The sequence below is a fragment of the Gymnogyps californianus genome, chromosome 20 (assembly GCF_018139145.2).
Source record: "Gymnogyps californianus isolate 813 chromosome 20, ASM1813914v2, whole genome shotgun sequence".
Lineage (NCBI taxonomy): Eukaryota > Metazoa > Chordata > Aves > Accipitriformes > Cathartidae > Gymnogyps > Gymnogyps californianus.
The window spans coordinates 4,010,972-4,025,630 of record NC_059490.1 but is presented as its reverse complement, the minus strand read 5'-3'; the positions used below and the strand labels follow the sequence as shown (position 1 = coordinate 4,025,630).

At 37.5% G+C, this 14,659-nt stretch overlaps 2 protein-coding genes across 2 annotated transcripts in view; both read right to left on the bottom strand.

Moving 5' to 3' along the window:
• Positions 1-14,659, bottom strand: part of ZZEF1 (zinc finger ZZ-type and EF-hand domain containing 1) — a 61,629-nt gene that overhangs the window by 13,166 nt on the left and 33,804 nt on the right. The window contains exons 31-47 of the mRNA XM_050908878.1: positions 13,935-14,054; positions 12,910-13,071; positions 12,114-12,243; positions 11,713-11,851; positions 11,335-11,500; positions 10,489-10,751; positions 9,333-9,505; positions 8,620-8,749; positions 7,901-8,040; positions 7,182-7,459; positions 5,926-6,100; positions 5,252-5,384; positions 3,441-3,637; positions 2,738-2,857; positions 1,272-1,460; positions 829-929; positions 159-294 (exon numbers count right to left, since the gene is read on the bottom strand). Of these exons, the coding sequence (XP_050764835.1) occupies positions 159-294; positions 829-929; positions 1,272-1,460; positions 2,738-2,857; positions 3,441-3,637; positions 5,252-5,384; positions 5,926-6,100; positions 7,182-7,459; positions 7,901-8,040; positions 8,620-8,749; positions 9,333-9,505; positions 10,489-10,751; positions 11,335-11,500; positions 11,713-11,851; positions 12,114-12,243; positions 12,910-13,071; positions 13,935-14,054 (2,752 nt within the window). The remainder of the gene's footprint in view (positions 1-158; positions 295-828; positions 930-1,271; positions 1,461-2,737; positions 2,858-3,440; positions 3,638-5,251; positions 5,385-5,925; positions 6,101-7,181; positions 7,460-7,900; positions 8,041-8,619; positions 8,750-9,332; positions 9,506-10,488; positions 10,752-11,334; positions 11,501-11,712; positions 11,852-12,113; positions 12,244-12,909; positions 13,072-13,934; positions 14,055-14,659) is intronic.
• ANKFY1 (ankyrin repeat and FYVE domain containing 1) overlaps positions 9,764-14,659 on the bottom strand; it is a 79,713-nt gene continuing 74,817 nt past the window's right edge. Inside the window, exon 26 of the transcript XR_007767546.1 lies at positions 9,764-9,775. The gene's annotated coding sequence lies outside the window, so the exon portion shown is untranslated. The remainder of the gene's footprint in view (positions 9,776-14,659) is intronic.

Below are 14,659 nucleotides of genomic sequence, written 5' to 3'. Positions count from 1 at the left end.
CTCATTCATTTTGACATACAACATTAACAACAGATTATTTCAGACGTTAACCAAAAAAAAAAAAAATCTCAGGTTTGAAGTTACTAAACAAAACTGAAGTTACTCAATGCCTAAATTGATTATTTCACAACTGCTCCTTTTTGTGGAGATGTACGTACCAAACATGGTAAGATGATCATATCTGTATCTACTGCTTTTGAACTCTGCTCCTCCAATCTCAAACGCTTGCTGGGTTGCCATTTCTGAGCCAGTGTTCGGATCCTCTCATCTGTTGTAATTACGTCTCCATCAAACCTTAAAAGAGGCAAAAGGAAAAAAAAAAAAAAAAAATACACAAACGTGTTTTGAAAGTAATGCAAACTAAATTAGTGCAATTAAATGCAAATTAAGTCTTCCCACCTTCTGTTTTAGAAAGATTCATTAAACTCTACCTATTTTTATCCTATTATGTTAACTAGTTTCCCTGTTCTAACAAGTCAAAGGTTTTAAGTGTTATAAAATTGCTCATCTGTGAGAACATGGTGGCACCATGACACGCTTTGATCACTAGAAGCCACATGTAAGCTCTCCATTCTTCCTCAGGATAATTTAGAGACATAGGAGATCTTCATATGGGAGTTTTGAATATTGAAAAGAACGTGCAACGTATTTCAGAAGATTGTGACTTGTTTCCATAAATACAACTTAGTAGGAGTTTATTTCCTTACTTTTTCACACATGAAAACCAAATTGTATCCTTGGAACAATTTCTATTCGGTACCTATTAGATTTTAGGTTACCACCCACATCTAATAACTCTTTTTCTGCTGGACCCAGTCTTTCACATACCTCTTTTGAACTTCCAGGAAAAAAGAATCTGTTCTTTTCATTTGCAACTCATACATGGCTCGAAGAATATGGAGAGGTGCGTTAAGTGCATCGTGTGTCATCTGAGCAAGGAGACAAAAAAGACATTACAGGGGAAAAAGAAAGATGAGTTTCTTTAAGGATGACCTAGGTGTTATATTCCCACTTATCATATAGGCAGAGAATTAATGAACTTAATATCTGGATTAGTAAAAATGAAAAGTAATTTAACAAAAAGCTTTATAATGATTTTGTAGTGTTCATTACTGTAGTTCTGGTTTATTTCCTTTAGATAACGGTACATTGAAATCATAGACCCATATTCTGTAAATTTAGAAGAAAAACAGCCATATAAACTACAAAATATTTTATGCAACTGGCAAATTCACAGTAACTTCAAAGGAGGTAAAATTAAGTTTAAGTACCAAGAAGCATATTTTGGTGGCTTCATCCAAACCCTCCAGAGGATCAAGTTTGTTCTGCTCTAAATCAACAGGACCAATGATGGGTTGCTCCACATCTTGATCGTGTTCCCTTTCTTCCAGTTCAGTATCCTCGCGTTCAGCCAGGGAACTGATCTCTTTCTTTGAGGAATACAGCATTATTGACAAAATCTACATAGAAAAAAGGTAGCATATGGTGTGACAGCTGTAGATATTATTAGTGTATCCGCAATCAGCACTTTATAAGAACATTATAAGACTTGGACAGTGCTTAACACATGCTATTCTAAAAATCAGCAGCACCTAAAAAAAGAAAAAAAAACCCCACACCCTACCCGAAAACACAAAACCAAACCATTTTCCACTTCACAAATGAGTTACACCTTCCAGGCTGCTACAAAGACAACTTAAGCGATTAGCCGAAAGTGTAAAAAACTGAGAAAATAATTATTTAACCATTTCAGTACATCAAAGGTTTGAGGATTCTTAGACAAGAAAAGAGCAGAGGTGACTATCACCAAAAAGCCAGCGATGCCCTTACACACTCTCCTCCTTTGAAAACATACCTTTGGCTTCAGCAGAGCCAACAACACTAGTACTCATAACGGGAAGAAAATAACGTTACACACTTCCCTGGTCCTCCAATTTGTGTCAGCCTCAGTTCTGAGCAGTAATGCGGGCAGAGCTATGGCAAGGCATTGTAGTGCTCAGGGCAGAACATTCATGTGGTACGATGCTGCCCAAAGGGGAGGAAGGTGGGACAGCTCTCTGAGTAGGGCTGGTTCTCTGGCTGTAGCTCAGGAGGCAGGAAGATCCCACAGTCCAGCCCTGTTCTGCAGTATTTCTAACCAACCACTTGGGGCAACTTTTCAGAGGAATGCCAGGGGTTTACTCTTTCTCTCTCTCGTTGCTACTGTCCTACGTACGGATTAACGCAACTCTTGCCTACGAAAAAACATAACTAACAGTTGAACCACACTTATCTTCCAGCAATTAACAAACATTCAGAAAGAATGTGCCCACATGCATATTGAACTCCCCATACTGCACTGCAGTAATACCTTGTACATGTCAGTGAGTAATGCAAGTAATGTTTTTCTTCGAGATTAATTATTATTTTTTCAATTGAAGAATGGAATTTTCAAGAACAGTCTAAATAAAATTCATAAAAGAAACTGAGTAGGTGATTAATGCCTCATCTTGCAAATTTCTTTCAAATATAATCAGGTTAATTAAAATCAGCTCCTGCTTTAAAGAAGTTAGACTATTATCTACACAATTATGATGGACAGAGGAAGGCAGATTCAGGCATACAGTTAAGCGAACATTTTTATAACGACTAATTAGAAATACTCTTGAGACTTTCTTCACAAAAGGCAAGTGCAGTGCCATAACCTTTCATGCCACTGTGTGAAGCCTGACTTTTTACAAAAGGAAACTTTTCTTACCTCCAAGTCTCTGAGAAGCCAGGTCTTACTGAAGCCAGTTCCTTTGCTACATTTCTTCACTAGAAGTTTGAGTAAACCGGACTGAAGAAAGGCAGCTTGGATCTCCTTAAAGCCATGAATCTACACACACAGACAGACACACACAAATACATACGTAAAAAGGAAACAATGCATCACAATGCTTGCAAGGCCTTATCACACGGCCTCAGATAAATTTCCTGCCCAGATGAACTACGTTGGGAATCTTTTTCTTTCATTTCCCTAAAAAACCCCAAAATACAAATCCCCATTTCAAATACCTTAAGAGTATCATCCATGACACACACACGGTAGTAACTGGATATCTGTTTTGCTCTGACAGTCCAAAAAAATACAGATCCCCTCTTCAAACACTTCAGGAGTAAAAAAGGGGGCAAGTGAGCTTCACTCCATAAAGTGTTATCCCTATAAACTTCTTCAGCATTCATGAATGGTCAGCCCCCCCAGAGGAAAAGCGATCCAACTTTCAACTCAGACTCACGAACGCTATTTAAAGCCTAGCAACATTTTCAACCCCCTACAGACAGGGGATAAAAGGAGCCAGCTGTGAGAGAAATGAACTTGTGTTAGCTCCCCAATGTGCTTAGTCAATACCCACGTTCCTGTAGCGCAAGGTAGAACACAAACTTTATCTATTCTATTCTACGTGTCAGGCAAAAGATACCTTAAGTGTTCTGTAAAGCCCCTTTAGAGCGAGCGACAAGACCCAAGTTGCTTCCACTGCCTCAGCATAGCTACTGTCCATGCTGGTTTGCAGAAGGTGCGTGGATATAAGAACAAAGTGCTGGAGGTACTGTCTCAGCTGGGTCTGGGAATCACTGCCTTCTTGTCCGCATTTCTGAATCAACTGATAGTCTTTCACTACAAGAGAGAAAAAACACAATTCACTAGCTTCATCTTAAAATGTTGTGAAATCATCTCTTACCAGTAGATACGAGTAGGTTGAGACATGAACACGATCCATACACGAAATACATTCTAACAATGGTCTCGTACTAGAATTAGCTCAGATTCATTGAATAGTCAAGAAAATATTTCATTTTTCAGTGCAAGTTAAAAAAACCCTAGGTAACTTCTGGCAACAGCTGACTGCGTATATTTGCACATAAACTGTACAGCATACAAAGCAGCACATGTTGTATTTTACAATTAAAATGGGGAAAACTCTGTGCTGCAATTGATATGATGAAAGAAATCTTGCTGATTGTACTGTTTAAAATGTCAACAGTAAAAAAAAAAAAAAAAAAAGCTTTTATATCTTTCTTCGATATCAAAAAGCAGTTTAGTCTGTTGATTTTTCCAAGTGTCTTTTAAACAACTTCAATAGTCAAATCTTAGGACAACCTTTGCTTTATTAACTTCACAATATTAGGGCATGTATGCCAAAGCTGAAAGCCCTTGCTGCTAGACATCCAACTGATTTGTTATATGTTAAACGTTTAGCTTGACTAACTTTTAGCAAGGTGAAATACAGGAAGAAAATTCTCTCTGGTACAACAAATGGGACCCAGGAGGCAGCATCTAGCTCTGGGGTTTTGTTGTTGTTTTCTGGTGGGTTTTGTTGTTGGAGTTTTTTTAATAGCCTTTAGACACCATAATAGCCAACACACTCTACCAATGTGCCCTAGAATGGATTATTCTAAAATATCCAGACGCTATTTCATGCTGTATAGCTCTTTTTAATTTTTGTCTCAAATTTTAGGGGTATCCAAACTGTTTTGAAAAGTTCTTCCAGACAGGAGGAAAGCAGAGAAGGTAGACTCCTGACATTTTACAAAGCACATGATTAAAGAAGTTAGGCCTGTCCTCATGGCATGCTTTTTTACAGGACCTGGAAAAAACAGTGAACACAGCATCATTTCAGAAGCAATCAATCGATAACAGGTATGTTTGTGTTTGTTCTTGGTCTTCATTTGCTAGTAGGTAGCATATCTTGCCCACAGTGGAAACAGCCACTTCATAAAAATGCAGAGTATTTTTGGACTATCCCCTACAAAATGGACTATCCCCAAAACTTTCAGGCTCTGAGTAACTTTCCTTTAGATAGCTGCACCTAACTACACAGAGGCAGCATGTACACTTTTAAAATTTGCAATTTTTTTTAAAACATTAAGCACATGTTTATAAAGGATAAGACACAAGCAGTAAGCAAATCTCAAAACAGAAACAACTGTTTAATCAAAAGCCTATTTCTGAGGTTTCTCAATTAATAAAATGGTCTCAACAGTTTCCTAAATCCTTTTCTGAATAAATGTCAGAGTTTTAAAAAGAAAATGAGTCTCCATAACCTTTACTGCAGAAACTTCACAATTTGGTTTAACCTATGAGCAGAAAATCGGGTGACTTAGTAATAATGGAATTCAAACTCTGCAGACCTGCACAAAGCGGTCTAGTTAAAATATGCTTTTGGGTATCCGTAAGAAACTGTAAGGAAATACTCTGTGATTCTTTGATAAAATAAAAATGTCACAGAACCTGTTTTTCTCTTTCGGGTTTTGATGTCTACTACAACTGCCCTGTTTTTCTCAGTGAAATGCTTCAGGATGATCACGTTATGAGGCTCATTAGCATTATCCATGTACACAGAACGAGTCCCCATACACAGCACCTGAAATTGCAGCAAAAGTTTCAGTTATGATTTGGAATACCTGTTTGTAAATACACAGTCATCTTTTATATTGGTTACATTTGCTTATACTTGGTATTGTATTATTTTAGCTGAAGAATCTGCTCGCTGCCAGCTATTTGCTGATCTTTAGAAAATGGCAGTTCACTTCTATTAAAAAAAAAAATGCCTACAACAACCAGCTTAATGCTACATAGGCAATATATCAGTTATGACTATCAAGAGTGAGATTGGATTGTTTCGCCTGTATAAAAATCCCTTTTTGATACTCAAACGTACTAAGCTGGTTTTCTTGTGATAGTTATAAGTAGCACTCAAAGAAATGCAAGGCAAAACCAGCTACATTATTCTTCAACAGATAAACATTAATTGTGCGCAAGTGGAAAGATGTGAACTCTGACATACACCGTGTTTTGACAGTTTATAATGGATGTCCCCAATTGACGAAATCTGTAGTATTTAGAAATAGAAACCTAAAAGCTCTAACCAATTTCGTTTCCTTTAGTATCGATAGGCCACTTACCTCAGGAAACCCAACCAGCACCAATAAAGTGAAGATATTGGTGTGCTTTAGCTGGAAGGGCAGTTGCTTAATGCAATGGTCAGTGAAAGCAGCGATCACATTATGCCACTGCGCAGAAGAGTTCAAAGATCGAAGAATATCTGCCATGGAGCTTGCCCAGTCCAGACCTACACGACTGGAAAGCAAGAGCAGTCTGTATTAGGAGGGCTGACTACAGACTTACCTGAAACTATTTTTCCTCAAGACAGCGTATCGCTGTTAATCTGTCATAGCTATAGCTTTCATATCATTATATAACTGTTTTTCCAAATATTTGAAGCTTTCCTGTCAGCTTACACATGAATTCTGTTTTGTTTTTCATCACTAGAGCATAAATACTACTCCGTTTTCTTAAAGGGTTTACAGTCCCAAATCAAAGTGTGCCTGAACGTTGTCACCTTTAATTCCTAATTTTAGTTTAGAGCTCAGAAGTTTTTCTTTGCACAACAGCAAGTGGTTTATTTCCCATGTACGTGACTACCTGCTTTCCCTCTGTGGACTACACAAATAATCTCGAGAGACTGGCCTCCTTGCTCTAAAGTTAGTCTTTGAGAAAATCCCTTCCCTCAGCTGATCCTCTGGATATTCTGCCTTTAAATTTCATATGCTTTTCTATTTATGAACCTTCCTTGTGAAACATAGCTACAATGAAAAATAACAGTCATCTTTAACAGGCATGACATTAATCTTAGAATGCTTGAGAGCTTTCTCAAGATCTTCAAAATGGAACATCTGCCCTGCCCCTCCTTGCTGTTTCCAGTGCAATTTTACTGTACAAAAATCTCTTTCTCTAATACTCTTACATAAAAGGGCCAGATCCAGAACTCAGCACCGGTGATACACCACACAACACACTCCCCTCCTTTCCCAAGTTACATAAGAGATATGTAACTCAACGGGAGAGAATTAATGTCACACAAAAAATATAGGACTGTATTTTGGTTTTCCCTGAAGTTTCCAAACCTTACTTCTTCCACCATAACATGCTACGTAGGTAAGCACAGGAAATTAAGCCACTCTTCAACAGACAGCCTTCTTGTGGAAGGAAATTCAGAGATTCTCACTGCAACAAAGGCTGCAGCTGCTAAGCCCTTTCCATGATCTGGGTACAGGTTTAATCGACTTTCTATTAAAAATCCTCTATGTACGAAGCACACATGAAAGAAAATTAGTATTAGTCATCAGAGAGCAACTAATAGGTTTAAAGTAAAAAGCACCTGTCTAAACACACAGCTCCCAGACTGAAGAGAAGATGAGTTGTCTTCCAGCCTTCTGGCACTGTAGGCCCATCTCCCGCAGCAAACAAATTATGTTTGGCTGAAAGGACTTTAGCCACCGCAGCATCCACTTCTGCAGGCATAAGTCGCAGGATTAACTGGCCCAGAAGTCCCAATGTTAAATGATAAGTTTCATTTAGATGGCCAGCGTTTGAGATTACAACCTGAAACATCAGTGGAAGTATTTGCTCCAGGTTAATCAAAGACATTGTGGAGCCCTACAGAAAAAGAAAAATCTCAGTGAGGCAGGGAAAGAAAACAAGACTTTTAGTCAAAGTCATAGCACATCCAACAGCTTCTGTTCTAATGCTCTTTCACATGGGACAAAACAAAATGAGAAACTAGGTTCCTACTTCGGTTGTTGACCTGTTAAGCTGACCTGACACATAAACCTAAGTTGATGATTTAAACTTTGCAGGTGTTGAACAGTTAAGACAGACTGCTTTACAGACAAATTAAAATTCCTTTCCCTCTCCCCCCACCCAGGAACAAGCCCTTACATTCCTTAGCAATGTGAAATGTCTTAAGACATTCTGATTTGCATTTTATAACATGTAAGCAACAAGAGCCCATCTCCCACGTTTAATTCGCTATGAATTTTATTCACGTTACTTGTGACACCTAGAAAACTATACGGATTGAAAGTAAAAAGAACTAACTGATTTGAAAGGTGGTAACATAGCTGCCAGCAATCCTAGAATCCTCTTCTGAGAGCATTCAGCAAAAACTTGTTCCTGGCTAGGTATTAAAACCTTCTCTGCTTGCTTCTGGGCTGAATCCTCTGAGAGGTAGTCATCTGCTTTTTAAATTAAAACAAAAGAAGAAAATTCCCCAAATGACATTAAAAATAAAAGAAGTGATAGCTTAATTTTTATAATTACAAACCAAGGATAATTTTTTTTTTAAATTTTATTAAAATTTGAAAAGCAAGTCTTTATAAAAGTGTATAAAAGATAGTAGGTAAAGAGATTTGCACCATCTATTAAAAAACATATAAAGGACAGTGCTACAGACAGATCCATTTAATTATCATAATTCTTACAATACCAGTCTTTAATAGAACAAGGCACTTAATTTCTGGTTCCAAGTATGTAAGAATACACAAGTATTGTGTTAGACCAACAGTAACGTATAATCTCTATACATGGATATATATCGGTGGAGTGCTACTCCAATTTCTAGAATCCTTTAAACCGACTGCAAGGCAGCAGTTGTTCAAAGCAATATGCTTGGCAGGTTTTTACAAAGCAGACAGCTCGCTTGCATTAAAGGCATTTGCAAATACGCAAAAATGGGTTAGGAATAAAAAAATACAGCTGTTTGCTTTGCATATGAATGGATATTTCTGTGACAGGGGAAAGGAGAAATAATTTTTTACCTGTTGGAGAAACATTATTATCCACAGACAAGTCTGACTCTTGTCTCAAAACAGCTTTGGTTTCACTTCCTTGTTTTCCTACTTTATCTTCTGCAGGAGACTGGATTTCATTGCGAGTATCTCCTTTCCCCTAAAAATAAAACAAAGGCACTAAAAGATTAAACCAAAATTTAATACCTGCAGAAACAACCATGGAAGGAAGCAGGCAGTCATCTGCATTTGACAAACATTTTTCCTCAAGTATCAAAACCTTTTATTGTTTAAGAATTTCTTGATGTATACATGTCTTAAACTTCCATACAGTGAAAATACATATTTCTATTTTGCTCGTATCTCTGTGCATAAAATTATTACACTGTAATAGTTTTATACGCTGTATAAAACTGTATGAAACTCTTTCTCCTACCTAAACAGTGCTAACAACTAGGGGAAACAACCACCCTTTCAGAAAGAATGATCTTTGCCCCTTTCCTCCAACGCTTTTGTGAATCAGTTGCCTGTAAGAACATAAGGTGATGCCTTCGTCTTTGATCAGCTGGATCTATTAAAAAAATGAACCAACCAACAACTGTCCCCTTGCCCCCCAACTTTTACCTACAAATGAAGTCATTACTATCCATTCTTTCAGTTACATATCCAGAATAGGATGTTTAAGCTTCTGAAGATCGCGCATCTAATTGATATCAGGGGTTCTGGAAATAATGGGTACTTACATTACAATGCACAAAAGAGCTTCTGCTTAGTTTCTCATCTCTTCCCTTCGCTGCTTTATCACCAGTGTGACTTTTTGGAGCACCATCTGTGGCAGGACTGACTGAAACAGTGTCGTTCTCTGAGAAGGATTCACCTTCTGGTAACATGCAGAGGAGAGCTAAATTTTTCAGACCTGAAAGCAAGAAAGTTATAAAAGCGATTTAGCTGTTGAGTGGCAAGAGAGGCAAAAAGCAGAACTGAAACATTTTGAAAGAGAACTGCAAAATTCCCCTCACATACTTCTTTTGAATATCAAATCCATCAAAAAGATGTTCCCCATCATGTTCACTTAATTATGTAGTTCCATTAAATAATAGTGATGAACAGGTGGTGACATTTTCCACCTCACAAAGATACCATCAGGGTAGAAGTCTTAATTAATTTAAGGAAGTGTTAGAGATACCTCCCAACAATGTGAATTATGAAAGGTAAATGAAATTTGTCTTAGCTTTTAATCTTCTGACCACTTAAATATTTATACAATAAAATTGCATGTTAAAAACAGACAGATTAAATAATGAGTATGCATAAGTATTTGGTGGTGGTATTTCAGCTGTATTAGAGCTGCTCAAAAAAACTACCAGTAAACTTATTTGAACTTGAGTCTAGAATTTTTGATACATTCAACATAGGTCTCTATTGTATCACCCTTTTTTCTGTAGTAGGTCTTAGTTCACAGAAATCCTCCTTTCCAGACAAACGGACATCATCCCCAGAAACTTATCTCATACCACAAATAAGGTTAAAAAATTCTTGCCAAGAGATGCAGAACAAAAAACATTTTCCACCAAGTTATTTACTTTCCTTCAAGTCCTTCAGTGTCAGTGACACGTTAGTAACAGAACATGCAGCTATACTGACTGGTCCCTTCCAAAGAGTTGCCAAGTTGTCTTCAATATTTATGTAAGCGTAAAATTAATTTTCTCAAGCACCCTATTTTCCATGTTCCAGTGACCCTGAACGACCCTTGTTCTACATTTGCTTTCTACATAAACAGTTATTCTCAGTGAAGTACACAGTAGCTTCCCCTTTCCTTTGGAAACTTCAAAGTGAGTAATCACAGACTTCTGACACTTGCTAGAAACCATTGTTTCAGTGAAGAAGGAGCTGACTCACCTTTTCCGTGCTGTGCTTTCATCAAGCAGTCTCCGATGAGCTGTATGCACTGATGTTGCAGAACTCTGGCATGACTGAGGACCTGTGAATCTAGTTTCTCTCCTTCTACTTCCTCCCCATTTGCCAGATCTGCACTGTAGAGAGTCAAAGCTGCAAACAACAGCCAGGAATAGTTGTGGACATATGGCTGGATGAGCCTCTGTCGGTCACTGATTCGAATAGTCACCATCGGATACACTGTGATGCTGTGAGTGGGCAAGTGACTGAAAGAAGAAGGTACATAATTTTGAAATGCAGCCGCTTTCTTGCTAACCGATGCAGTCAGTAACACACAGCACCTTTTTACAGGAAACTATGAAAAACCCAACACATTCCAGAGTTTCAAACGGTAGATCTTCAAGTGCTGTAAACTGTCAGAGCCTCACTGACTTCAGTAGTGCTCATTTAACAGAACCTGAACTGTCACGAGAGCTCCTGCTCTAGAAGGAAATTTTTTAAGATCTCTGGTGTCAAGCACTGAAACCTCTGTTGCCTAACCACAGCACCGTTTATTTCTTCTATCCTAACATTCAGGGTTGATAACTCTCCTTCTGCAACTTTCACAGTCATGGCTAGAAAAGAATTGCTACTAAGTCACTTCAGAGGTTGGGGCAGGTTTCCAAACTGCAGAAATTTTTGCTGAACTGGTCCTATATTTGCTATGTTTCCCCGAAGGACACCAACTAGACGTTCTGATGTCAGACGCAACCTTTTAGGAAGCAACATGAGAATGACTGATTGTTCTTAGTTGCTAATTATCGCTTTTCCGCCAAGCAAAGTGGGGGAACAAAATCACATATTTAATACCTGTCAGAGTATTTCTTTGCAGAATAGCACCCATAGCAAAGGTCAAAGTCATCACACACGTTGCAGTTCATTCTCCGACCTATGATAACTCCTTGACAGTGATCACAGGCATACTCCATGTTAACCATTTCATGGTCATCCTCATGTCCTTCGGGTTTAACTCCACCTGTAACGAAATATGTTAAGATTTCCCTGTAAATCCTTTTTGATAAAGGATCTTCCTTAACTTCAAGTTTACGTTCAGATTAGGAAAAGAAAAGCTTAACATTTCTAAAATATCCAGAAGAAAAGTTTTTCACTTTGTTTTACGTATAATTTAGAAGACACTATTTTGCCTTCGAGCATAGGGTTTTAAGGGGTTCTTTTAATGAGTCTTACCAAGAAAACAAGTTTTACACAGATCCATGTCATTGCATTGCAGACAGCGGTAGCGATGCCATGGTGCAATTTCATCACAGCCATCGCAGGATATGTCCACATTTAACAGGTCACAGTAACGAGCAACAAACATGTGCATCTAGAGTAATAAATAGACACAATTTATTTGAGTATTATTTTCTGACTCTGAGGAAGCTCTTTTTAGACAGAAAGCAGAACACTTCCCCTGCAAAAAAAGGGATGGGGATCTTTCAGTCATTTTAGACTTTTGAAGGCCTACAGGGAGCCAGGGATCTGACTAATGAAAAATCAGTTTAAACCAGATTCCTTTCTCTCCTTTAGGCTTTTAAAAGTCTCCTATTCACCCCTTCTGCAGATAAATAAGCAAATCATGAAGTCACCTTTCTCTGCTTCTCTGGGTCAGCTTGAGCTATCTTTTCATACCAGGTCTCAAACATTACATCCTGACATTCATCCATCCACTCACAGTTTTGCTTGTAGTCTGCAATTTCATCTTCTTCACTCCACTGACTAAAAGAAAAGCAAGCTCAAAATTAAGTTTGAATGTAATCAGGCTTCCCTCTAACATAATTTGGGATACTTTTTTTTTTTTTTTAAAAGAACAGAGTGCTATAACATATTAATAAAAACAGAATTGTGGGAATTCCAGTTCACTTGGTTAATAAATGACCATGTAGACACCTGCTTCTTGCCTCTGTGACAAGTTCTTAAATACATATGGGGACCATAATGCAAAAATCAGAAAAATCTACACTTACAAAACTGCTTTTGGTAATGCTAGCACATCAGATGAGACATTTTAAAAGCTTTTTGGCCTTCACATTTGCTCATGCGTAAGTAGTACAACTGCTATAAAATTGCAACATGCAGGCGTTAAAAACATTTGATACTTATCAACACAAGAAACAGCATTATCTACCTCCCGCTACACTGCTAAACAAGTGAAGTGTTCCAGCAGTAACCAGGTTAAAGATAAGATTTTAATAGTTTTTGCACTAGTAATGCTGCAAAAAATTTCAAATACTTCAGTTAAGTCCTTGGATACTGGACAAAATTATGCCATACTTGTTAATACTACTTTTACTGCTTGTTCCAGCACAAAGTTCAGGAGCCTTTCTTGGTAAAAATGGTGTCAATAGTTAATACCATGTGACAGTTGCATTCTTCATGACTCACCAAATGACACTGTCATGAATACTTATGTTTTCTTGTGATGTAGTCATAAGAAGATGTGGTAACTGAATCTCAACAAAGAAGGAAAGATCGCTCGGTTCCCAACTCATATCCAAAAGGTGAAGGAGAGTTGTCTGCACACACGATAAGGCAGGAAGCAATGATCTAAATAAAAACACAAGACAATAAAACATGACAGCTCTAACCTAAAGTTGAAATAGCATATTTGGGGAGCAAGGGCAGACAATCACTGTACACTGATTCCCAGGCTTTACTCTGCATTAAATTAACTATGTGGCAGAAACTCAGGTTTACTAATGCATAAACTTACAAAATTTAGCAAGAAGCACAGCCAATACAATTTGAAATAAAGATGCTATCCTCTATGGATCCAGCTGAAACAGAGCTTATGCTATAGCCTGAGTATTAGCAAGAGCGTCTGTTTCTTCTCTGCCGGACATTTTCTTGGTATTTGCAGGAACTTGTTCTCTTTGAAACCTTTGCCATGTTCAGCTGAAACTGGACAAAGGACTTGGAAGTTATTAGCAGGGAAACGGACATTATGGTCACAAAATTCTCATTTCTTTAGGACACCTGGCTATAAATCCCAACAATTCTAATCAGAATGTTACCAAAACATGAGCTTTAACATTAAATCATGGTTGCAGAATTGTGGTATTTATTGTAGTATTACTCTTGCCAAAGTATTCCACAATAAATTTGCTATTTCTAGTATTTTACTGCTAAGCTTCAGAAACACATTGCAGTGCAATTACAACTACAAAATGCAGTAAGTCAAGGTTTTAACATTGATAAATTTATTGTGCTTTCCTGCATAGTATTAATAAAAAGGTAAGTTGGCATTTTTGATCACAAGATCAAGGCTCCTTATTTAGTTCTGTAAATAATGCAAAGTATAGTCAAACTTAATTAAGGAATTAAACAATAAATAACAAGTGACATGGGAAGAAGTGAGGAAGAACAGAAAAAAAAAATCTCACATAAGTAATGCAAGCAATGTACTGTACCTGTCATTAATAGTACTAAATCCCTTCACAGAATTTACCAGGAACAAAACAAGCTGATAGTAGGACTCTCGAATCTCTTTGTGTAGCTCAGCACCACAGCCTTCCAAGTTTCCAAAGTAGCTAGAAATTAAAGACTCAGTTTAGTAGTCTAGAATTCACTGCTACATTTCAGGTAGCATGGTTTGTGCAAATTTTACAAACAGACAATCTTTTAAACACTCCCCACAAGTGGGAAGGATGTTAGTTTTGTTTAAAATGCTGTCTGCCACTTTCAAAGAATCCCGTACCAGGAATCAGAAGTTAAGAAACAAAACAGGCAAAGAGAATATTCTCATGGTACTAACAAAAGAACTTTCCTTCAAATTAAAAAAATGCTTTACAAAAATCTAATCAAGATCTTAAAAGGAAATCAGTGTACTGCAAGATGACCATAAAAAGCTCTTGACAAGCGAGAAACCAGCCAACAGAGTTCAGACAGCACTGTCCAGACACACAATAAAATTCAGACCTAAATTCATGAACCAGAACAGCATGGTATTAGCTCCTGCTTTGAGATAGTGCTTTCCAGTTGTCGTGCTTTCTAGTTGTACATAAAATTTGAAAAAACTTCCAAATTATCTTTCCTTACTTAGAACAACAATTACACATGCATATAATCGATATGATCTTTTTGCCTCTTTTTTTGTATGTGTATGTGCATGCCCTGTAACCGGTACATAGCTAAT